The sequence below is a fragment of the Corythoichthys intestinalis genome, chromosome 16 (genome assembly GCF_030265065.1).
Source record: "Corythoichthys intestinalis isolate RoL2023-P3 chromosome 16, ASM3026506v1, whole genome shotgun sequence".
Taxonomy (NCBI): Eukaryota; Metazoa; Chordata; class Actinopteri; order Syngnathiformes; family Syngnathidae; genus Corythoichthys; species Corythoichthys intestinalis.
The window spans coordinates 16,921,788-16,948,462 of record NC_080410.1 but is presented as its reverse complement, the minus strand read 5'-3'; the positions used below and the strand labels follow the sequence as shown (position 1 = coordinate 16,948,462).

Here is a 26,675-nt window from a genome sequence, read left to right as displayed (position 1 = left end):
TTTGTGCCCAGAAATTTTGAACACTTTGAAGCCAAAGTGTTAATTTTTTGCCAATCAGATTTTTAAAAATAATTTATAAAAATTATCTAAATATATTTGTAGAATGAATGTGATTTGAGAGCATAGTCTGACACAACTTAAATAAGACACCACCAAAAAAAATCCTAAATTAAAGTACCTCATGATTGAAAAGTGAAAAAAGTGAAAGAACATAAGTATTCTCTTGTACTATGTGACTTCAAACTTTATTTTGGTGGGCTGGTGGAGGGTCCCTTAACCAGGATTTTGCCCGGTACAATTTCACCTGCACCATAAAACTTAAAAACAATTAAAAAAAAAAAAAAAACCTTTTAAAAGATGAACATGCAATGCATTGTACCAAAAAGTTAAATACAACTGAACTGTAATTAGGAAAAGTACAGAATTTAAAAAAAGGTTTTAAGACCCGTAACCTTGCAGACAGTTTACCTAACCTAAAGCCATTCATACTTTGACAAACACTAAATAAAATTGTATTCATGTTTCTACATTTCATTCTGCATCCACAACATGGTTTCAGTCCTCAGCATTACAGCCACAACTAATCTCATCCCTAAATCTGTATTATTATTATTATTATTTTTTTTTTTACTGGTTCCCCTTGGTGTCATTGCCCATATTCCCAGCGTGCCTGGCAGCCTCCCTAGGGTTTTGACCTTAATCTGATTACATGCTTCATTTGCACCAGTTTGTATTTCAATCAAGGCTGGCTGCGCTGGCAGCGAAGGCTCAACTCAAGCTATTGTTCATTTACTCTGCAAAGAGTCACCATGTTGGAGTACGGACATAAGACGATGTGTCACACCAGTATTTACCCATCGCTTCAGTTTTTTTTTTTTTTTTGTCCTTTCAGAGCTCATTAGCACTATTTAATTGGACTGTGAAATTTAATCATGTGTATTGATGACTTTTTTTGTTTTTTTTTTGTTGCTAAAATAAGATTATGGAAAAATGCATGAAGTCCAAAAACTGGATAATATTTGTTATTTTTCCTTTCATTAAATATTTATAATAATAATTTTTAAATAAAAAAAAAATCAAGAGAATATATTCTGTTGCTTTTTTGTATGTATATTTAATTTAAAAAAAAAAAAAAAAAAAAAAAAAGAATATTTCCTATTTTCCTTTTTTAAAAAATAAAATCCATAAATGGGGAAAAAGAGAATGTTTTCTGATTTCCCTTCTTGTATTGTAAATCGAAAATTGTAGATAAATAAAAGATAAAAGGAAAAATAAATGAAGAAAGAAATTTATAAAGTGACTGTTTTCCCTTTTTTTAAGTAATAAAAAAACAACAGAAAACTATATTATATAAAAGAATATTTAATGTTTCCCATAATTTTTTCAAAGAGAAATAAACGAAGAAAGAATAAAAATGTTACTTAGAAGCTCAACATAACTGGACAATTTTGAGGTCAACAATGTCTCTAAATGGTGTATTGATGATTAGCATACAGCAGGTGACAGCTCATTTACCAGTACATTGGAATTAATCATGGCAACCCTAGTTTACCTACCATTGATGGTGTGATATGTCCAACTCGTTTTGACAGGGAATTGCTCCTCCCGGTCAAAATTGGACATTTCACGCCGTCAATGGCAGCCAAGTGAGTTAAATATTTATACAGGTTGGCCAACATAATGGCTATGACAGGGTAAAGCTTGGATTCTGTTTTGACACCTCCTTCCAAATTAAAAGCCGTGTGGTCCCCTTGCGACCCCTTGGAATGAGCGTGGCGCTGCCGCCGAGCCGCACAATAGGGGCGTTTGTCTTCCCAGCAGGAGATTGGACCTTAATGAGTGCTGCGGGTGTAATGGCTCTGAGTGTGCGGCGATTGCTCAGAGGGGGCGCAATGTCAGTGTCGCCTATCAAAGAGGGTTTGCGATAAAGGGCCCCCGAGGGCCAGCGGCAGATAGAGGCCCTATCCACTCTCTTTACCACATTCACATGGAAATGAAGCATGCTTGATATGAACTAGTCAAATTCATTTACTTTGGGATTTCCGTTTTTTTTTTTAATGATCCCCCCACCTGAGAACGCGTCAAGGCACCCACCTCCTCTCCAAAAATACTTCCTCTACATACACGAATTCAATCCTCATCCCACAAACCAAATGACTTTTTCTTTTTTAAGAGGGAGGAGAGGGGCGTTTTTTCTTCCTCCATCATTACCCAGGCAACCTCATTCACACGGAGCATAATGGAGAAGAAAGGGTACGACTGGACGGAGAGCTGGAAGAAATAATGAAGTTTGTCCATATTCAGGCAAGCTGAAAGGTTCCCCCTCTCTCAACTGCCCCCTCCTTCCTCTTTACACTACCCAGCCCAGCTTTCCCACCCCCCAGAAAAGGGAGCACAAGGCCTACTGCTCAGAAAGTGCAAGAGCTGGCGACGATCTGCTTCCAATTTGTGTCAGTCAGTGGAAAGTGGAAAGAACAAATGATTTCAATTTGAAGTTTTTGCCCTCATAATGAACATAACCAGGCACGATGACAAAAGTAGGAGTCGTCTTTAAAGTGTGGCACTCAATGCCAAGTGCACATTAAACGGTAACTCTTATGACATGACTTATCGTTTGAGTAGCATCTCTTAAGATACTGTAGAACATTTAGACTCAGCTGATGCCATATTGTTGTCTTTCTATGATGATGTAAAGGTTGACTTTGCTCCCATATGTGGCCATCCAAGTTGACACAATGCTAGAAAGTCAAGCCCTACCAAGAATAGTAAACTGGCACTCCTATGAGTGATCATAATTGCCTATAGACAAGTTTCAAGAGCATTGGCAGCGCCATCTTTGACATTTTCTGCTACGGACTTCCAGTTTAGACACAACAACATGAAGTGCGGATGAAGTAAGCAGTCTGTAGACAAAGTTAAAACAGCAAAATCAACCAGAGGAACCCACGGAATCTTCAAAAATGGATTCAGCACGACGTAGATGAAGCTCCAGGACTTTCTGTGTTGTGCGATTGTTTTTATTATTTCATTGATTGAAATATCAATCGTTCATGGACAAAATTCTGACAGTCCGTGCAAAACAGACTAAGCAAAATTACAAATAATATTACAGTCCCTGACAAAAGTCTTGTCGCTTATCCATTTTGTAGAAACAATTGCTAATAACCTGACTTTTAATTATTCAATTGGTTTCAGAAATGGCTCATATGTAAGCTAAGACCCTTCCAAATGATGTTGAATGTACAAAAATATATTTGTTTGGCTGAAAAAAGATTTATTATTTAATAAAGACAAAGGCAAATCAACAAATCTTAGCTGCCTTTTACATTCCTAAGCATAAAAAGGGACAAATTCTGCTGCAGTATGGTGCTCCATCGCATACTTCAATCTCTACCTCAAAGTTCCTCAAGGCAAAGAAGATCAAGATCTTCCAGCACTGGCCAGCTGAGTCACCAGACATGAACATCATTGAGCATGTCCGGGGTAGAATGAAAGAGGAAGCATGGAAGACGAAACCCAAGAATGTTGATGAACTCTGGGAGGCATGCAAGACTGCTTTCTTTGATGTTCCTGATGACTTAATCAATAAATTGTATGAATCCTTTCCGAACCGCATGGATGCAGTCCTTCAAGCCCATGGAAGTCATACAAAATATTAAATTTGGATCTCACAGCACCACTACTTAATTCTGTTCTGTTATGTAACATATTTTTGTATTTGAAGTACATTTTTTGTTCAATTATCGCACTACTTTCTGTGGGCGACAAAACTTTTGTCTTCCCAAAATTTGACCTTTATGTCTTCATTAAATGATAAATCTTTTTTCAGTGAAACAAATATATTTTTGTACATTCAACATCATTTGGGAGGAGAGGTTGCGCTAGACTTTTTCGTTGTCTGTCATTTTGACTGACAGGGTCATAAAAATCCGGTCATAATCTATTTTTACCAGTCACTTAATTTTTTAAAATGATAATAATGACATTGTGGTGACCCTTTGTTTAGCATAGTTCACTTTCCGTACTTGTGTGTCCATTTGGCCAAGCGCGTTACCGGCTACGACACAGTCATGTGACAGAGACACTTAGGAGCCGCGCGCGTTCCGGCTTGAATAGACAGTTCACAGAGAGCAGCAGAGCTACAGTGGCTGGACACAGCAATTCCAGCTAACAAGACTCTTAACATTGCATACCGCTTCAACATATTCAATAGTATTTAGTTTTCATTCATTTTCAATTAATATTCTGTCCGAACAAGCTTAACAGAGAATCCACACCGTGCCATCACACTTCAAGCAGATGAATCAGTAACTTTTTCTCTGCAGTGACAAAAACAGCTGACTGTGGCCCCAGTAGGTAGCCACCGTTTGTCCCTAATAGGAAATGAATGGAAATCGTGTACGAAGGAGATGTTTACAGAGCTAAACCTACCAATTCTCTCCGAAAATGATGTGCCTGGTGCCAAATTCACTGGCAAAGATGTGGAAGAACATAAAAATGTTCAGTTAAAGAGATGACTTTAGTGTCGAAGGCTGAAAAAGACGAAAAAAACGAGCCGACCTAAGCATAGCTTTAGCTTTTTTATCGACGCGACTGACAATGACATTCTCCTGTTTCAACAAGCTATCCTTTACCATCAGCCCTGTCTTTCTTATATATCCTCTGGTTGTCCTACGTCTCTTACCGTTCTTGGGGGTAATTTAGTTAGCTTTGTGTAGCGATCGCAAATGCTACTCAGTGACAGCCAACGAACACTTTTAATTTTTTCATTGATAACACATCTTAATTCTATAATTTATTTACACTTCCCCCTTACTAAAGTAGTTTTTTTTTTTATATGTATATAACAGAAACGGTAACAGTGGCAGTCAGATACCATTGGTAATACTTTTCAGGTCATTCATTGTCAGACAGAAGCAGTACAGCACAACGTTATGCTAAAATAATGTTAAAAATATAAAAATGGCTTACCTCTTTGTCCTCTGAAAGACCATGCCAACCCAACATAATCTTTACTGCATATGAAACGTGAATGGATTCGCCGAGCTGGTGTTAAAGTCCGCGCAAGTTGATTCGGTCTTCACATTTTTTCCTCTCGACTTTTTGGTTTCCGGAAACGTATGAAGAAAACATCCTTCATGTGTCGTAATGTCTAGAGTCGTTTCTACAAGTTCCAAAAAAGCAATGCGTGATCGGCATGTTCATGACCGGAGAAAAGTAGCACTTTTTACGTTGGGTCTATGCGAGGGCGGGTCTATAATGTCCCACTTCGGCTTTACTTCCGCTTTACGATGCAACGTCACGGTCTAAAAATAGCCTGCGTGCGGTACGCCATTGCGTGCCCGCTTGTGCAGTCCCTCTTTTATCAACACCATCGTCGTTTTGGGGCTTTTTGAAGAAACTTCGGACACTCAGTTGCCTTGACATTTTTCCGAGTAAGGCCAACGACGTCATGCATCAAGAGAGACAATAGCTAATTAATATGCCCACTCGCCACCCTGTGGTCTGGGGTGTGAATTGCAACCTGTCAAAATGATGGATGGACTTCAGTTTTTTCCGTCACCGTTTTAAAAAATCGGTCAACGACGGAAAATATTCGGTTAACGCGACCCCTGTTTGGGAGGGTCTTAGCTTTCATATGAGCCATTTCTGAAACCAATTGAATAATTAAAAGTCAGGTTATTAGCAATTGTTTCTACAAAATGAATAAGCGACAAGACTTTTGTCAGGGACTGTACAATTGCCGAATGCAGAAGGGCTGACGCAGATTTTGTTGTTACAAAGAAATGCTACAAAGTATTGTTCATCTGTTTAGATTATAGTTATGGTATTATGAGCTCATCACACATGTACATACAGTATAAACACAAATAGTATGTCATGTTTTTTTATTGCAGGTATTGATCACAATATAACTTCTGGACAACATGATTCCATTTCGTGTTTTATTTAAAACGACTGGTGCATGTGCAAAACAGGTTAATAAATCACAATTTATAAAATTATTAGAAAAATATTAACAAAGGTGGAGCATAAGTCGAGCCTTCCATCATCAAAGTAGAATGCACGTAGTCTCGATATATGTCCATCAACGTACAGTAAGTGTTGTGAGGCACATCAAATTGTCTTTCCTTGCCTAACAGCGTTTTCCACCCGTAAAAAACAAACAAAAACTTGTATTTAATAAATATGTATTTATGACACTTGCATTTATACCTTTAGGGTAAGAACTTGTAGTAGATGAGTGTTTGTTTTCCATTTCTTTATCGTTGTATAACTTGATTTAGCAAAGCTAATGATGTCTCAGCTGTGACGCAAAACACAGAATTGCAGTCAAATTGAACATAATATTGCCATCTTACACGTACAGATTAGGAACAGGCTAGCAGCAGATAGCATGTGTTGCAGCCCCAGCAGTACAGTAGTTGTAGTAAATAATATTAAACATCATAATTACAATCATCATCGTAATAGCAATCTCAAAGACAACAAGTCGTTTCATGCGCCAGATTTTAGCTCTAGTATTTTTGAAGCACTGGACACGTGAAAATGCAAAGATAGGAAAAACATACCTTCCCAGTCTTTGTGGTGGCACTGGCTTGGTTCAACATTTGCCTTCATGAACATGTTTTCCTGCCGTGTCGTAATGATGGCAGATGGATGCGTCATATCCAAATTGTCTTTTTTGAGGGATTTTGATGAGTGATGCCACTCCAGCTCCACTGTTGTTTTGGTTAGAGAAAGTGTAAAACGGAAGTCGCGGGCAGAAATGTTGAGCTAAAGTGGAAATATCTTGGAAACTTATCTATACTAATAAATTTAAATTATATGTTTACCTTAACAGGGTCTTGTTAGCATTTCAAAGATGAAAGTAATCAAATAAAAAATTGATGTTTGCACTATAGTGGTGCCTCTACTTACGACATTAATTGGTGCTGGATGTAGTTTCGTAACCCGAAAATTCAGTAAATACAGACGCGTTTTACATGTAAGTGCCCTTAATCTGTTCTAAGCACTACTGACACGCTACATTAAATTTTATAATTTGGGTAAAACTGGAACAAAACAACTGCCAAACACATTTGAATCATTCCATATACCTAACCCTGTCTATGCCTGATCTAACCATTAATACCTGTGATGAAGTATATAATACAACAAAATGCAAATAGAAAAATCAAAAAATATATCTTACCTTTCCAGTGAGGCATTGTCCTTTTCACGAGATCGATGTTGCCTATCACCTATCTCACGCTTCGTACAAAAAAACGCGAGGAGACCTATGCTCTAATGTGCTACTAATGTAATAAACCATCTGTGGGCTTAAAAAACTCTTCTTGAGACAAAAACACAAGGAGCCTTGTGCTCATTTGGCTCAGACGTCGACCCGCTAAAGCAACAATAACACCAACGTACCTGTGCACGTCATCATACTGCAACACCCAAATTGAAACGTCATCAACAATAGGCCAATAGGAGAGCAGAATCCCATTACGGAGGCATGTTGGGAAATATTATGACCAATAGGGCAGCCGGACGGCGTGACATTTAAAAGCAGAAAGAATGAAGTACATACGCATCTTTTACAGTATTGTAAGTATTTTTGCCTCTCATACCCTGAAAAATCTTTCTTAACAAGAGGCAATATTTTCCCATTTAAGTGTGTCGTAACCTGAAAATAATTGTAGAGATGTTCATATTAGAGGTACCACTGTATTTTCATTTCAACAATACATATAGTGGTGCAATATAGGCATTTTTTCTATAACTTCTGTTGATGTTGTTCTCTTATCTTTTAGGGAATGTTTATTTGTCAACCTTGAAGTTGTTACATTTATCATTAATAAATCATCCGGTGGGACATCACAACACAATTAGTCATAATACTTTTAAGTCCACGACCGCGTATGTTGGTATCGGTTTGATATCGGTATTGGATTTTTGGAGTTGGACAACATTAGGATATTGGTTATCGGTTAAAAAGTCATTATCTGACAACTCTAGTGTGTACACTTAACCATTTTTAGGGTATTTTTGGGTTATTTAAAAAAACGTAAGAAAAAAAAAGTACAAAATACATTTTGGGTCATGGAACAAGCCTGACCTCCTTGACCCAAATGTGATGTCCATATGTGAGGACTATAAGTCTTAATTATAATATTTGTTTTCATTACTAATCAATAATATAATGTTTTAGATGAATAAAGTTATAAGTTATTAAATAATATAAAAACTAAATTAAAATTAATAATAATAAATAAAATGAGTAATAAAAAAATACACTCCGGTTATGGCCCCCAATAGCTTGTTAAACTTAATTTGAGAAAAGCATAAATACCATTTTTTAATTGCTTTTTTTGTTTTGAATTTAAAAATGAAAAAAGAATAAACATTTTGAGTAAATAAAGCAAATAAATGCAGTTTTATCTATTTTATTTGAGCTTTTTAATCAAATAAATCAAATCGGTAATTACTGTTTTTCCCTTTTTTAATTAATAAAAGAAAAGAAAGAAGACATTTTAAAAATAAATGAATAAGCAAATCTTTACTATTAACTCGTTGCCTGCAATTGACGTCCATTTCATTTAAACTGGGAGTAGTGGATTTGAATGCTCATCCTTCTGTGCCATTTACAGCACTAGACTGGGAGTGTCAGCAGTGATTATTCGCTGCCAGACCCTCCCAGTCAAAAAGGATCGGACGTCTAGTGCCGTCAATGGCAGCCATTGAGTTCAATGAATGCCCTATCAAGTGTTAAAATACAGTAAACTACAATGATTACTGTGAAGAACAGATCTAAAATGTAGAGTCTACATTTCTTTGTACCGTATTTTTCGGACTACAAGTCGCACCTGAGTATAAGTCGCACCAGCCATAAAATGCCCAACGAAGAGAAAAAAACCATATAAGTCGCACCGGAGGATAAGTCGCATTTTTGGGGGAAATTTACTTGATAAAATCCAACACATAGAACAGATATGTCATCTTGAAAGGAAATTTAATATAAAAATACAATAGAGAACAACATGCTGAATAAATGTACAGTGTACAGTGCATGAACAACGAAATGCGAATATACTGTCCTCACCAGGACGCTACGGCTCGGTCCTGGCTATACAGCGAACTCCCAAATGACGATGCTGGTGGTCCGTATAATTTGCTGAATCAATCTGGTCCTCGATACCAAACAGGTTAGCATCAACGTAAATAAATGATAATTAGGTGGTTTTACAGCAATGAAATAAACGGTTACCATGCGTTCGCTATTATTAGCACATCGTTCAAAGAACCACACAACTGGCTCTAAGTGTTCGATCGCGGGTGGAAAATACACAACAACAACAGAAAAGATAATACACACAGGCGTAGCCTCTGTAGAGATATTTTAAAAGCATAAACAATGAATGTAGGTTTGCATCCGTGTTTCTCTCTCGCTAACTCGCCCACTCACTCAGAGTTACGTAGCTGTCTGTCTTCTTCTGGCATGTGAGCGCTCTTCTTCACGTAAACAAGTGTGAGTGCGCCCCCACGTGGGCTTGAAACCGCCACAAACTAAAAGCATGCATTTCAATATAAAAAAGTCAATAATACAATTGACCACACATTGCCAAAGGCAGAACGCGAACGTGGCGATAGCTATTAAGAGTTATTCAGATAACTATAGCATAAAGAACATGCTAACAAGTTTACCAAACCATCAGTGTCACTCCAAAACACCAAAATAACATGTGAAATGATATCATAATGTGTTAATAATTTCACACATAAGTCGCTCCTGAGTATAAGTCGCACCCCCAGCCAAAATATGAAAAAAACGCGACTTATAGTCAGAAAAATATGGTAATTTATTATTCATAGATTTTCAATTTAAAGTATTTTGAGGATGATGAACAATAATTATTGCATTTAAGAACAACAACATAATAGTCTTGGATTTTTCACTATAGTTGAGTTTCATTTAGTTCATTTTTTTTCTGTAATGGATTTCCTAGTTTAATTATGAGCTAGTTTTTCAACTGGGAAAGCACTATAAGTCCATAAATATCACTCAAATGCCATTTAATGTATGTGTAATAATATTTTATCAGAAAAGAAAAATCTGATTTTTTTGAGTCATGTTAAAGAAACAACAACAAAAAAAACAAATATGATTTCTGGAATAACAGAGGTTCAGTTCCAAAGAAAAATCTGCAAATGCCAAACCACAAATATGTGGGGCTTTACAATAACGGGAACAGGGAGCATGTGAGAAAAGTTTTAACGACAAGCAGAGGACGATTTCTTAATGTTTTACAGTGGGACCTTATGGAGGTAAACACTACTAGACAACCCTAGGAAAGCTTATTCACAATAATAAACATACAGCAAAGTTGTGAAATAACGACACTTTTAAATGGGAGCTCTCAATTGAACCCACATTTTTCCATGGTAATTACTTTGTGGCCCAATTTTATTGAAGACAAGTCCATTTATTTATATATTTTTCTAAAATAGCCTTTGAGCACACACATCATCATTTTTTTTTTTTTTTTTTTTAACAATAACGCAAAGTTACATGTGCAACACTCACTTGAATCTGGCTGGAACATTATACAGTAATCGCATGTATGAAAATGTAATTTAAAAACATTTGTCGTCATTTTTTCCCAAATTATATATAAGTGTTCAATGACCCAACGGTTGCGAATCACTACTGTAAAATATCAGATTTAATATACTAGAATATTTGGTTACCCGTCTCTTACGGTTACAGTACATTTTACATCCCACCCAAATTTTAAATAAACCCCCATTTATTATGCCTAAATGTACTTGTCCATAGACCGAATTTTCAGAACCAATATAAGGTATTATAAGAGAAGGCTTGAAAATATGTGAAAATATCAAATCACCTCCTAAGATGAAAAATAATTCATTGTGCCCTGTGCCTCAAGTACTTTTTACTGATTCAAAATCCTCAAATATATTTTAACCGCTTTTGAGACCATTTGTTGACCAATCGCTTAAAAAATTAATAACTAGATTTGTCTCGATATATAGAGATAAAGCATTTTAAAATGATATCGGATAATTTTGACATAGGTTTTGGGCCAATATGCATGTTACCTTCAAAGTGACAGAAGAGGCCTTCTGCCTTTGTACAATTGCTGGTCACAGTTTAGCACAGCAGTTATGCTTTTTGACCATTAGATGTCTCGAAACATAGACTTAACTATCAGGTGACGGGACACAGGGCTCAGGGCCGACCCGTAGGGGGCCTATTTTTAAATAGTTAAAAATTAAAATATTTTCAAAACCAAAGCCGTTAGCCACCTAAAACCAAAACAGGCACCTCCCTTAGGCATATATGAAAAAAATTAGGGCTTTCAAACGATTAAAATTTTTAATCGAGTTAATTACAGCTTAAAATTTAATTAATCGTAATTAATCGCAATTAATCGCAATTCAAACCATCTATAAAATATGCCATATTTTTCTGTAAATTATATATATATTCTGTAAAATAATTTGTTGGAATGGAAAGATAAGACAGAAGATGGATATATACATTTAACATACGGTACATAAGGACTGTAGTGGGCATTTCACTCTACTGTCATTTAAATCTGTCTATGCTGTCCTCACTCCGAAGCGTATACTTTTTCCAAAGCTAGACAGCTTGTGAACGACGCCTTAATAATCAGACTTCTTCCTTTTTCATCTGATTTATTAATAAAATGGCCTCAAACCATTGTGCTCTTTAGACCGTAGTGAAACTACAAAAAAAAAGTACACAAGCATTGCATTAGCAACAACGTTAGCTTAGCACGCTATACAGGTTCACTAAACATAAACAAAAAGCGTCTCATACAAAAAATATAACATTTCGCTTACTAACATAATATGTACATTCTTTACAACAACCATACTTATGGACAAATCTTGTCCAAGGATCATATAAGCACAACATTACAACGTAGGCGTCAGTCCGAGACGTCGTGCAGCCATATTGAACTGGCAAGAAAGCAATAAACCATGTCGCAAAGCGACCACAAGAGTTCGCTGTTAGATAGCACAAAAAACCTTGCTGTAAAACTTACCAAAAGGCAGAATACTGTCTGAGCGGGACATGTGCGTTAATTGCGTCAAATATTTTAATGTGATTAATCTAAAAAAATTAATTACCGCGCGTTAACGTGATAATTTTGACAGCCCTAAAAACAATATAAAAAATATATTGAAAAAATTCAAAGTCGTTCCTTAATAAAATCGCTAATGATTATTTTTTGTGCAAGCATGACAAAACTTAAAATGGCTATAAAATTTTCAGATTTCACGCTAGACGCACATAAATCACCAAATGCAGAGATAATCACCTATATTTTTAGGATCAATAGCAATGTTTAACATATCATATAAATCTTTACCCAAAATACCAACTTAATTTTTTCAAAATGTTGTTTTCAACAGCTAATAAATCACTCAGAAACTAGATACATTTTGAAACTTTTTTTTTTTCCCGGAAAATTGCCGTTTACGGGCGAACGGAAAATTTTTCTGGGCTGTTTGAAAAATTCCCATCGTCGCGCGAAAATTCCGGTTGTGTTACGGTTCGGGCTGTGTGGCGCGCCGAAAAAAACATCGACAATTATTGAATAATAATAATAATAATAATAATAAAAAGTACAATAAAGTTGCACAACAACATAACCTGTGCTTTCCCTTTGGGAAAGACCCAGGTAACTAAATACTTGAGGAAAGCATGCAGAATCATCTTGATTTTACAAACAAAAGCAAACTTAGCATTTTTCTTTATACAATCACAACTTATTTACGTTGCATTCCGCTAATGTGTAGAGATACAAAATCCAACTTTGCGGCCATCACAAAACGTATAGCTTTTTAAGTTGAAAATTCTTGTAAATAAATGCTTAAATCGCGGAATTTCTATAGACATGAACGTTAAACAGTCTAGATTCATGGTTAGAAGCAAAAAATGAGCAGTTATTATCAGGGGTGAAAGTGGGCCGGAACGCACCGGACCGGCGTTCCGCCAAGAAATACGATGGCGGAACGCCGTTCTGGCATACAGTGCTTTGATCCCGAAAATATAAGGGCAACTGTCAAAACCCAATGTTTAAAAAAAAACAAAAAAAAAACTGCCACGCTGCCACACACGCATCTCCAATAAGAACAATTTCCTAATGTCAGATTTACATACACAAGTGTTAACAATACAAGCCTAATAAAGAGCTTGCTTAGCGTCATCCGTTTTCACTGATTTTTATTATTCATTTATTCTACGTAGTTCTCCCCAGCGTCTCTCTCTCTATCTGACAAGTCGCATTGCCTGTAGCCCTTTTCACACATATTACCAGGGAATTTCCCGTATAAGGTAACGCAGGATTCGTCATTGCTTTCGTGCATGAAAAGATTCCGAGAATGAAGCCTGTTGGACGCTTTCACAGACTTGACCTGTGTTGCCCACTGGCACTCTCTGTGCGTGGAAGGCTGCTGGGCGATTTTATAACCTGGACATTATGTCATTTTTGGTCAGCATTGTCACAATGTTGGTCAAATCCTGTCGTGTTTTGTTCCGGAGGGAGCGTTCCCCGACGTGTAACTGCAACCAATTTAAGGTCATCAAGAGGTAAGATCGGGCCTAAAAAAATCCAGCCCGACCCGACCCGGGTCCGCTCGTATTAATGCCCGACCCGCCCGAGCCCGATCAATTAACTTGATTTGCAGGCCCGAAAAAAAACCCAAAATGTTATGTTTTATTTGTAGGCCCGAGCCCCGAAAAAAAAACGAAATTTTAATTTTATTTGTAGGCCCAAGCCCAAGAAAAAAACCCTCAAAATTCTATGTATTATTTGTGAGGAGGAGAGGGAAGGGATGCTCCAGTCAGACCTGGACAGATCACTGCTTGCTGCTTGGAAAAACGGACTGGTTGCGTTTTGCGTGATCACATTTGGTCTTTTGTAACGAATTCTCAGTTGGCAGAAAAAAAACGCAACTTTTCTTAATGTTTAAATAGTCTACATATTTTTATGATAATTTTAAATGCATTTGCACAACGAAATAACGCTGGAAAAGTTTGTAAGATGTAAATAAACAGATGCGGTTTTGCATCGCAGAGGAGAAAGAGTAAAAAGAGGGCGCATGGCACGCTCTGGCTCTGCAATGACCTTACAGCGCCTTGTCTTTTTTATCCAAATTATTTATTTGATAAGTATTACTTTGTTTAACATCCATACATCGTTTTGGTATACGTATATAAATATATATTTATTTTAAAAATTTAGCGAGAACCCCAACCCGAACATAATGATTGACATTTTAATTTCGTTATGTTTTCAGTTTAATTTAGCCATTTCCAGCTTGCCATGTTTATAGCCCTGCTTTCACACACACCAGGAGAAAACCAACGCAGGCATGGTGAGAACATGCAAACTCCACACTGTAAGGCCGGAGCCCGGGATTGAACCCTTGGTATCAGAACTGTGAGGGGAACGTGCTAACCACTGTGAAACCTGTTGTGTTTTATTGTGTGTTATATTTATAACTGTGCCAAAAGTTCTTACATTTTGGTGGTTTTAGGAAGTTTAAGCCCCCCCCCCCCCCCCCCCCTCCCCACACACACACACACACACAAAAAAGGGCTCTGTGCCGAACTTTATGTTAGGGAGTTCCGGCAAGAAATTTTAGCCATTTTCACCCTTGGTTATTATTTATTTTACGTAAATATTTCAAGTCAAAGTTACACAAATTTTATCAATTGTTTTTTTTTTTTTTTTTCTCGTTTCAAAGTTTGAAGTTATATTTGATATAATAATGATTTGAATCCTCGACCAAAATCACTCTTGAGACACTGCTGCCTGCTTGTATGCAGTAAAAGCTTTGTCCTATTTCCACCTAAATCTGGCGTTAGAACGCAGCGTGTGTTTGAGCTTATCAGAGTGAAAGCCAACTCAACGTTCTGCCTGGGTCGGCCCCCTACGAGAAGACGCGGCGCAATGTCTTTGGGTGCTGTCTTGTCAACAGATGGTGGCGTCTACGCTCCAAACTTAGACGCTTAGGAATTGTTATGTGACAAGAGTGATTGCAACAACAAATGTAATGGTGCAATATTGGCACTTTTTCCATAACCTCAGTTGAAGTTGTTCTCTTATTTTTTTACAGAATGTTTATATGGAAAACCTTGAAGTTGTTACATTTATCATTAGTGGAACGTCTAATGTGGCAGCTCAATACAATTAGCCATCGTATGTTAAGCAGGGGTGAAGGTGGCCGGAACGGTCTGGAACACCGTTCTGGTATAAAATTCGGGGCCATAACGCCGTTCCGGTATACGGTGCTTTGATTCCGAAAATATAACAGCAACAGTCAAAATGCTATGTAAAGGCTGCCACACATGCATTTCATCTCCAAGAAGAAAAAGATTTACCAACATCAGATTTACATACACAAGTGTAAACAACAAGCATAATAAAGTGCTTGTGTAGCGTAATCCTTTCCCGCCGATATGTATTATTTATTTATTCCACGGATGACATGGAGGTTTCCCTAGCTGCTGCAGTTATCCGAGTCTGACAATGATGAGTCACGTCAATGTGCGCATGCATGCACTAGCAAAGCAAGTTGCCCTGGACTCAGTTGTCCGTTCAATTGGCTGACATACTGACATGTGATCAGCAGAGATGGTTAGCTGTGATTGGTTCAAATGCACATGTTTTCTGGAACAGCAAAGAAACAAAAAAAGAAGAAAAAAAATGAACAAGCTTGTTGAATTGATACGATAAAAAAGGGCAATGCAATAGAAAATTGATCAAATCTTTAAGAGCAAGAAAAGAGTTGAGGAGGCCATATTTTATTGTATTTGCTCTGATGAAGAGGTTTAGAACATCTTACCTGTCAATGTGCACTTTAGACTTATTTGTTTTCATTAATGGTCGGCTACTTATTCGTTTCATTATAATTAAAAAAGTCAATGTTTGCGTGATCTTCAAAATATATTCCCATTTCACTATGCACCATATAAGTCATTTGAACTTATTTTTGCGAATGTATGTTTCTTATATCTTTATTAATTAAAAAACAAAAAATAAATATTTACATTAACTTCAATTTTAATGTATATCCTATGTGCTTAAGTAGTTACAATTGAATTTTGCAATGTTATTTTGCAGGGGAAAATAAAAATTACGAGATGGAGGTTGTGGTTATTACTGTTTTTCCTAACTTTTGCCATTGGCAAAATGGATTTTGGCTTGTGGCATTTTTTTTGCCATATAGCATTTTTTTTTTTGGTAAGTGGCAAAATAGATTTTGGCATGTGTCATTTTTTTTTGCCATGTGTCATTTTTTGGGGATAAGGTGTATAATGGATTTTGGTATGTGGCCAGGGCCGGCCCAGGCCATTTGGGGGCCCTAAGCAAAAAAATGCAAAGAGCCCATATTTTTGTCCACCATTTCGTCACAGTGTACTGTGAAACCCATACATGCAATCCAACCCATACGTCCATATTTTGTATATTAATCAGATTTTGTTGCACTGCATACTTCAAACTTCTCACCCCAAATGATTGTAAGTGATTACAGTAGATAGCGCCAAACCTTTTTCTAAAAGAGGAAAGAAAGAAGTTAAGGAAGAACTTTTATTTTTTTAAGCTTGTAATCAAGTCTCAAAACTCACAAAAGTCAAATAAAGCAAACTGTCGTAAACAAAATAGAATACAAATTAAACAATTGCCAGATTGGGGGGCCCCTAGTGGTCAGGGGCCCTAAGCAGCTGCATAGTCTGCGTATAGGCTGGGTAATGCCCTGTATGTGGCTTATTTTATTTTTTTTTTTTGTATGTGGCATTTTATTTGAGGGGGGGGGGGGGTGTATGGCATTTTTGCAGGTCATGCACAACCATGCCATTGACGGCTATGCATATGCACGTCAAAAATTTCCATTCATATTAAATGGCAGAAAAACATGTGTGCCTCTGATTTTTGACCAATCACTTACCATTACAGCGCATTGACATTCAATTGGCACCCAAGTCAGGCTATGCCATTGACGGCTATGCACCGCCACATTTTCCATTCATTTTCAATGGCATAAAAAACATCTGGTTGTGATTTATAACCATAAACTTAAAATTTTAAATGAATGGTAAGTGTATGGTCGGCCTTATTTGGGTGCCAGTTGAATGTCAATGCGCTGAAATGTAAAGTGTAGGGTAAAAAATCACAGCCACATGTTTTTCTGCAATTTAATATGAATGGAACATTTTGACGTGCATAGCCTACTTGGGTGCCAGTTTAATGTCAATGCGCTTTAATGGCCATATGCCCAAAAAAATGCCAAATGCCAAAAAACATTTTGCCACATGGCAAAAAAATGCCACATGGCAAAATTTATTTTGCCACATTCCAAATATCACTTTTCGTTCTCGCTGTCTCAAATTCGAGCAACTTTTTCCCTTGATGTTAAGTCCACGACTGCATATATCGGTATCAGTTTGCTATCGGTATCAGATTTGTGTACTCATTGTTGGACAATTTGTAAGCATCGTTATCGTTTAAAAAGTCATTATAAGACAACTCTAATAAAGACTTGTTCTTCCTTCAGCCACCTTACCACCATGACCATCCGAGTCAGTCTCCGAATAAAGGAGGACACCGAGACAGATTCTTGTGTTTATAGAGTGATTGTATTAATCCCAAACTAAAATGTGTATTTCTGTTGTTCCCAGATTGTGAATCCCACTGTAAAACTTCCAAAGGGAAGATGAAAATCACCATGAAGAAGTACTGTAAAAAAGACTATGGTAAGTGAGTCCGCTAGGGAAGAATGTACTACCGCAGACGTTAAATGTCTCAATTAATCAGCATCCCAACTGTTGCTGCTCTGCGGCTGATGACTTAAACAGTCGTAACCAGTGATGCGGGCTCATCTGTACTTACATCTTCTCTCTCTGTGATGGAATAATTAGGTGTGTTCTGGTATTCCTCACTTCATGAGGACAAACGTGTGTTTAAACAGTGACATCATGAGGGCTCAATGTAGTGTAGCGACATAAATCAACGCATTTAACTCAATGGCTGTCACTTGCGGCGATGACCAATAGTTACAAACTGCTTAAAAGAGTTTTAGTTTAGTTTTTAAGAGCCACATGATTGGACCTTGATCATCGTCAATAGCACTGAAAGAGTTAAGAGAGAAAATGAGGCTTAGAAAGATGAATGGATGAGTTATTTAAATTCAATAATGTATTTTCTAGTCTTTGTGAGTACAGTGAACCCTCAATTATCGCGGTTAATGGGGACCAGAACTGATCGCGTAAAGTGAAAAACCGCAAAGTAGTGTCAACTACACTCCCTCCTCATTTTGAACATACAATTTATTAGAGGCGTGCGAAATTTCCGATTCTTAGATTATTCGCGATTCGGCCGTGGAAGATTCGAGAACGATTTACAAACATCCAAATTCCGATTATTGAATTATACCAGGTAAAGCAGAACTAAAACACAGCCAGCACAGTCTTCGGGATGCAATGAGGAACGGACCGAGAGTAAATATCATGTTCAACTCATGGCGCTAGATAAATAAAACAATTATATCTGACTGCGGCCGACAGCTGCTACAAACAACACCCAGATGCTGGTTGCTACAAACATATGGCCACATATGGCTACGGTAGATATCACATATATGTAGAACTAGATGCAAAATGACAGACTTGCCGTTTAGTAGTTGCCGCGTTAGTGAACGGCCGCCATCTTAAAGCAGTAGACTTCTCTAGAAGGCTCTGTAGTAGTGAACCTAATTAACTTTTTGTCTAAAATGCACCTAAATCGGCAAAATCTTGACAACTGTAACGGTTGATTCACATCATTAAATTAATTAGTTAATTTATAAATTGATTGATTAGTTTAAAGTTGCTGACACAGAATGGGGACTTGAGTATTTTACTGTTTTTAACTGTTAACTTGATACTGAAATATTAGTTTGGTTTAGCCCGAGAGGATTTTTGTACAATTTTAGAACCAATATACAACCCATTACAAGCGGGGGTGGGGGTTACATAAATAATCGATTTATAATCGAATCGGAGCCTCTGAAACGTAATCGAATCGTTATGTGCCCAAAGATTCCCACCTCTACAATTTGATGGTGTATATTAATGCTGCAACAATTAATCAATTAACTCAAGTAATTCGATTATTAAAAAAAAGTTTGAATTCAATTTTGCTGCTTCGAGTATTCGTTTAATTAAAGTGGTGTTGTAATGGTTTGTTTTGAAAGTTTTTGCATTTAGTTTTATTGATTTGGGTGGATACACTGCCTTCTAGTGGCAATAGTGAATATAACATGACATATTTCACATGGCTCAATCCAGCTGCTCCCTGTTAAGACCAACATAAGCTAAGTTTCTGTTTGAGCTAATGTTTTTTAAATGCATTTGTAATTTAGTTTATAGGTATATTTAGCCGTTTTTTGTGGGAATATGTGTTTGAACCATTGGTTAAGAGCATTGTTAAAAAAAAAAAAGTTAGCATTTTATAACATTTAAGCTAGCGGACCTTTGCTATGTAAGTTAGCCAATTGTTCCTTTGTTGTACTTTGATGCTCATTTAGTTTTTTTTTATACCGTTTGAGGCTCAGCTCAGGTAGTTCAATTATTTTATGTTCCTTATCCGATTGCTCGATTATTCGAACTAACTAGTTTATAGATTAATCGACTACTAAAATAATTGATAGTTGCAGCCCTAGTGTATATACAGTTTAAAATTAATAAGTGTATATAAAACCCCTATTAATGCATATTTGCATAGTTTCAAACATGCAAATAAAACCTAATATAAATAACAAACTTAGCATAATGTATAAATAATATAAATAATACATACTGTACATTCATTCTTGTACCAAAGGGGAAAAAAATAAATTGCTATTTTGGGCAAAAACTTGTATGATATGTTAAATATTGCTATTGATCCTGAAAGTATAGGTGATTATCTCTGCATTTGGTGATTTTTGTGCATCTAGCGTAACATTTGAGAATTTTATAGCCATTTTAAGTTTTGTTATACAGTACTTGTATAAAAAAAAAAAAAATTTAATAATTATTCGGGATTTTATTTGGGAACGACTTTGAATTTTTTTATGTCGCTGCTCAAGGAGACTCATATACAGTTGTGGTCAAAAGTTTACATACACATGTGAAGAACATAATGTCATGGCTCTCTTGAGTTTCCAGTTATTTCTACAACTCTGATTTTTCTCTGATAGAGTGATTGGAACAGATACGTCTTTGTCACAAAAAACATTCATGAAGTTTGGTTCTTTTATGACTTTATTATGGGTGAACAGAAAAAAGTTATCAAATCTGCTGGGTCAAAAATATACATACAGCAGCACTAATATTTGGTAACATGTCCCTTGGCCATTTTCACTTCAATTGGGCACTTTTGGTAGCCATCCACAAGCTTCTGGCAAGCTTCTGGTTGAATCTTTGACCACTCCTCTTGACAGAATTGGTGCAGTTCAGTTAAATTTGATGGCTTTCTGACATGGACTTGTTTCTTCAGCATTGTCCACAAGTTCTCAATGGGGTTTAAGTCAGGAATTTGGGAAGGCCATTCAAAAACCTTAATTCTAGTCTGATTTAGCCATTCCATTACCACTTTTGATGTGTATTTGGGATCATTGTCCTGTTGGAACACCCAACTGCGCCCAAGACCCAATCTTCGGGCTGATGACGTTCGGTTATCTTGAAGAATTTGAAGGTAATCCTCCTTCTTCATTATCCCATTTACTCTCTGTAAAGCACCAGTTCCATTGGCAGCAAAACAGCCCCACAGCATAATACTGCCACCACCGTGCTTGACGGTAAGCATGGTGTACTTGGGGTTAAAGGCCTCACCTTTTCTCCTCCAAACATATTGCTGGGCATTGTGGCCAAACAGCTCGATTTTTGTTTCGTCTGACCACAGAACTTTCCTCCAGAAGGTCTTATCTTTGTCCATGTGATCAGCAGCAAACTTCAGTCGAACCTTAAGGTGCCGCTTTTGGAGCAAGGGCTTCCTTCTTGCACGGCAGCCTCTCAGTCCATGGAGATGCAAAACACGCTTGACTGTGGACACTGACACCCGTGTTCCAGCAGCTTCTAATTCTTGGCAGATCTGCTTTTTGGTGATTCTCGGTTGAATCTTCACCCTCCTGACCAATTTTCTCTCAGCAGCAGGTGATAGCTTGCATTTTCTTCCTGATCGTGGCAGTGACAAAACAGTGCCATGCACTTTATACTTACAAACAATTGTTTGCACTGTTGCTCTTGGGACCTGCAGCTGCTTTGAAATGGCTCCAAGTGACGTTCCTGACTTGTTCAAGTCAATGATTCGCTTTTTCAGATCCATGTATGTATATTTTTGACCCAGCAGATTTGATCACTTTTTCTGTTAACCCATAATAAAGTCATAAAAGAACCAAACTTAATGAATGTTTTTTGTGACAAAGAAGTATCTGTTCCAATCACTCTATCGGAGAAAAATCAGAGTTGTAGAAATAACTGGAAACTCAAGAGAGCCATGACATTATGTTCTTCACAAATGTATGTAAACTTTTGACCACAACTGTATGCCTAAGGGAGGTGCCTGTTTTGGTTTTAGGTCACTAGCGGCTTTGGTTTTGAAAATATTTTAGTTTTAAGTTTTGAAAATAGGCCAACTGATAGTGAAGTCTATGGCAGGAGAATGAAAAGAGCCACATGATTAGACGTCTATCATCGTCAATGGCACTGAAAGAGTAAAAAAATATAGAGGGAAGATTTTAATTTTGACCATATTGCTCAGCCCTAATTTTATTGCAACTTTAATATTAGTTATGCATCACTTCCCACACATGTCAAATATCAAATCACAAATAACAAGATAGCTTTGACGCACAGTTTATCAAAATTTGGATCTTACACAAACAAATGGCGGCAACTGAAATAATCTGGAAGCAAATCAAGAATCCATCCAAAATTATATGTACTTCCCTTCTGATTTTTACCAGATGTTATGTTTCGAGTAAAGCTTTTACAATCAACATCCTTAACCAGAAGTGCTTGGTGGAGAGTGTGGTTGTTTTGCCGCTATTATTAAGTATTTCATTTGATTTGATGACAATCTTCCCTGAAATGAGTTATTGTTTGGAACTTGGGGAGAAGGAAACAATATTTCTTGGTTGTCATCAACTTCAACCAAAACCTCCACAGTCTGGGGTTATAACTGAGGACACGCCTAATCAGAAAGGCTAAAATCAGTTTAAAAAAACCAAACAAACAGATTTGCAGTAAGATTTTGCTATACTCGTCTACATCACAATTCTATCTTTGAATGCTGGCATTCCTGTTTGAAGTTTACATGGATGTATGTCAGATTTATTGAGCACTTTAAATCACAGGTGTCAAACTCAAGGCCAGGGGCCATATCTGACCCACCACATCATTCTGTGTGGCCCATAAACACCAAACACAATCACGTTTCTGGCTAAAATTGCAAGATTGTGATACGTTTTGATAACTTGATACTGTATTATACACATTTTCTTCTCAGCAACCCCCTTTTTTTATTAATCTATTTTCAAATTGCAGCCACCGCTGTCTTCAGATGTCATTAAACTGTTTACGTGTTTGTCAATGGCACTGAAACAAGAACATTCAGAACCAGTCCTCAAAGTTTAAATGCGTTGGGCGTCTATCATTGTCATTGGCACAAATTGTCAAGGGCTCTAGTGGGTCGGAGTCACCAGCAAAGACATTTTAACCAATTAGGTTTCTGCTGAAAAAAGAAGCACCTGACTGCGATTAACTGATAGGTTGGTGAAGAGGTTTCCTCTTGATGGGTTGGAACGGAAACACTACAGCCTTTTGTGGAATATTTTGCCCATTCCCGGGTTTATGCAACATTCCATATTGTCTGTAGCCAATATAAGAAAACAAATCTTACCATGTGTTTTCAAACAAGCAAGATGGAGCGCAGCCTAGCTTGAAACACATCTTAAACTCCATTGAGGCAAGTGAGGGAGTGGCGCAGCACATTTTATATGAGTGACATGACCCAAACACTGCTACAATGCAAGCTGAAGTAACTCCAAGTACAATATGAAAATGTCACGTATTGTAAACATATGACAGAAAATGTCGCATTTACGTCTCATTGTCGTCTTGTCAGACGAAAATTGGCATTCGTCTCATTTATGTTCTCCCAAGCCACGTTTTAGCTGGTCATTGTCATGGAAAGAAAAATGTTCGTGGAAGAAATATTTTCATTACTGTCATTGCTGAAAACAACACTGATCTTAAGTATGTGACGGAAAACACTCAGTTGACTTGAAGTTTTGCTCTGAGACCCATGATTTGGCCATTATGCATGTGTGAAACATACTTGGAAAGCTTAAAATCTCAATTTTCTGGAGGAAGAAATATTTTGAATAGGCAGGCTTTCAAAAAAAAAAAAAAATTGAAACCCCAAACCCTAACTCGGGGTGACAGCATGAGAGAGCATAATTAAAGACACCATGATTTTAACGAGATATTATCATGTACTTACCTTATTTCGATCCAAAAAGTCCATGTAGAATGTCTCATCGAGTGTCAAGACACAGCTGTGAATGGTCACAGCCGGACCTTTAGGGGATTTTATGGGTAAAACACAATAATATAACAAGGGTCGCAATGCAGAAATCACAGACATCAAAAAGTGCTCGAGATTTTCTTTTTCAAATATTTACCCTTTTAATTTTTTTTTTTTTTTCAATTTTTCTGTGTTTGGATCGATTATTTGTCATCTAAAATAGTGGGGGAAATGGTACAGTAACAAAAAAAATACAATTAAGTGATATTTATGAGGTAGATATCCATGACCTATTTACAGACACAATTTTTTTCATTGTGATGTAATTTGTTGAAAGTTTTAAAATATGCAAGTGAATAATTTTATCAAGTCATTTTTTTAAAGCTAAATATGAGACATCAATTATTGATTCTAAGGTAAAATGATAGACATTTCGAATAATGAATATAATTACCTTCTTTTTATGGCTGGGTTGAAACAAAAGCTGTGTCTGTAAACGGGGGTCTTAAGGGTAAAACTAAAAATAGTTTGGGGGCTTAATGCGCCATGAAACTGCTATGGCAGCATATAGACATATTGTTCTATCAAACAAAGCAGTTCTTTTAGCTTAAAAAAGAGCAGTTTATTTTAAAGAGGGGTGCAATGGCAGAAACTGCTTTTTAGCCTTGTCTGTTTTTTCCGCCATATACATTGGTACCTCTACATACAACGTTAATTTGTTCCAGGACCTTGTTTGTAAGTAGAAATGGTTGTATGTCGAGCAGGATTTTCCCATAAGAATACATTATAATTCCATTAATTTGTTCTACAGCCTGAAACCCTACACTAAATCCTTAATAAATGCTGCTGGTACCATTGCAAATGGCAATTACACAGAGCAAAACAAATAAATGATGAATAAAAATAGGAATAACAATATAATAATAGTAATAGTAATAAAATACCTGTAATAATGTAACAAATCGGGTTCCAATGTGGCGGATGTGTTTTGTGTGGTGTACCTGAACGCACCATGTGGCTGACTTGATAGAGTGAGAGAGGACTTTTTACTTTTACTTTTAATGTTTAGCTGTGGCGGACAGTAGACATGTTGTGTTGCACAAGTTCTGAAATAAATGATTAAGAACCTGAATATGCTGGCGATTTTTTGGCGATGTTATCACAATAATAAATGTCACCTTATCTTTTAAAGACTGGAGGTCGGAGGAGGGCCGTTTCAAATTAGTCATTCTGTGTGGCCATATTGTCGAGTCTTTTAACTCATTCACTCCCAGCCATTTTCACCGGTGCAACCCCCTTTGCTCCCGGCCGTTTTACTGGATTCTGACTGATTTTGCAAGGCCCACAGAAAATTTTGCTCTATTTCTATATAAGCATGGAACCCACCAAAAGAAAGATTAGACCCTTCTTTCAGCAGGAAAAAAAAAGTTCATATTTTTTTCCATTCTTTAAAAATCAGCATTAGAAAAGCAATTTTCCAATTTCTGATGGAAAAAAGGGGAAATTGAGCTTTTTGTAAAAGCATACATTTCAAACATAACGTTGACTTTATCACAGCTATTTTTTGCTTTAGTGACATCCCAAACATCTGAATAATGTTTTCCTTCTACAAAATAACAAACAACAAGACAAATAGAGGTTTTGATAGCAAAGTAACAATCTATTTGCACATGGCTGGACTGTTGGGCTGGGAGATGGCGCTGTTGTGGCCGCCGCAGCTGTGTCGGCGGACGGGGTGGGCTTTTCCCTCGTCATTGCCTGTAGTGTCTCATCAATAGGCCTGTCGAGATAACAAATTGTAGTGTGCGATAAATTGCGATATTATTGCGCCCCGCCCCCCATTTTTTTAAACCAATTTACAAATTTACAATAACACAGTAAGAATACTAAATAATATTAAGTACACCCATTCAAACGCAACAAACGTTTACTCTTAAGAAATCACACTAAAAACAATAGAACATGCCACTTTTAAGTAAAAGACAACAATATCAATACCGCACAGTAACACAGAATAAAATAACATGTCTTTTTCAAGGAAAGATAAAATTGCACTTCAATAACTTAAGCATTTAGGCACAGAGGTATAAAGTTGAAGTAACACAAGCAATTGTACGTCAACAACAACAGAGAAAAATACATGAATTAAGTAGCAGTAACAAAAATTTGGCTTCATTAAGGCTCGGTTCATACTGCAGGTCTTAACGCACAAATCCAATTTTTTGTCATATGTGATTTTTTTGGCGTGCCCGTTCAGACTGCCTTTGTCCATGGAGCTCATTCAAGTATCACGCATACGCACTGATTCGCAGTCTGAGATGCGCTCAGCAAAGTGACCGCATGCACAGAAGCATCAAAACAAATTACACGCGCTAGCTGTATGTCATTCCAGGGTGATCATATTTTGATTTCCAAAAAGATGCAACAAATAACAGACATTAATAATCCCCGTTTAGTCCTTTATTCAAAGTTTATATGGACTGATAGAACGCATACACGCACGCACATACGCCTTGACTTGTGTGCGTGCCCCGTCTTTTGCCCCGTCTCGGCCATGTAAGCAATACTGAAATATTCCTCATTCGGCGCATAGAATTAAAATCAAAAACTGTCAAGCTTATCCTTTTCTTCATTTATTTTTTTATGACCGTGTTCAAGCCTGCTTCGTGCATAAAAGCAGAGTTCAAGCTAGAAGCTAATGCACAGCTACATCGCTCCTGTCCTGCCTGCCGCTTTCGCTTTGCTGATGTCATTGCTGCATAAATTCCGATTCGGTAGACTTGAAAGTTCAGACCATCAGCCCCATTCTGGAAAAATGTGGCCCAGATCAGATTTTGACCACATACGAAAGTGACCCAGATCGGATTTGAAATGGTCCAGTTCTATGCGACTTGTCACGTTCAGACTGTCAAGTTAATGCCTTACTCGAGTCGGAAAAACACGAAAAAAACGGATTCATGCATTAAGACCTATAGTATGAATGCAGCCCTAGGCTAGGTTCAAATGTATAAAACGAACATACCCAGAAGTAAAAAAAACAGAGTGAATCCTCATCACACAGCATATTGCGATGTTGGTAAC

At 37.1% G+C, this 26,675-nt stretch overlaps 1 protein-coding gene across 1 annotated transcript in view; it reads left to right on the top strand.

Moving 5' to 3' along the window:
- Positions 1 to 26,675, top strand: part of ntn1b (netrin 1b) — a 114,239-nt gene that overhangs the window by 72,094 nt on the left and 15,470 nt on the right. The window contains exon 6 of the mRNA XM_057817222.1: positions 17,726 to 17,800. Coding sequence (XP_057673205.1) covers positions 17,726 to 17,800 — 75 coding nt within the window. The remainder of the gene's footprint in view (positions 1 to 17,725; positions 17,801 to 26,675) is intronic.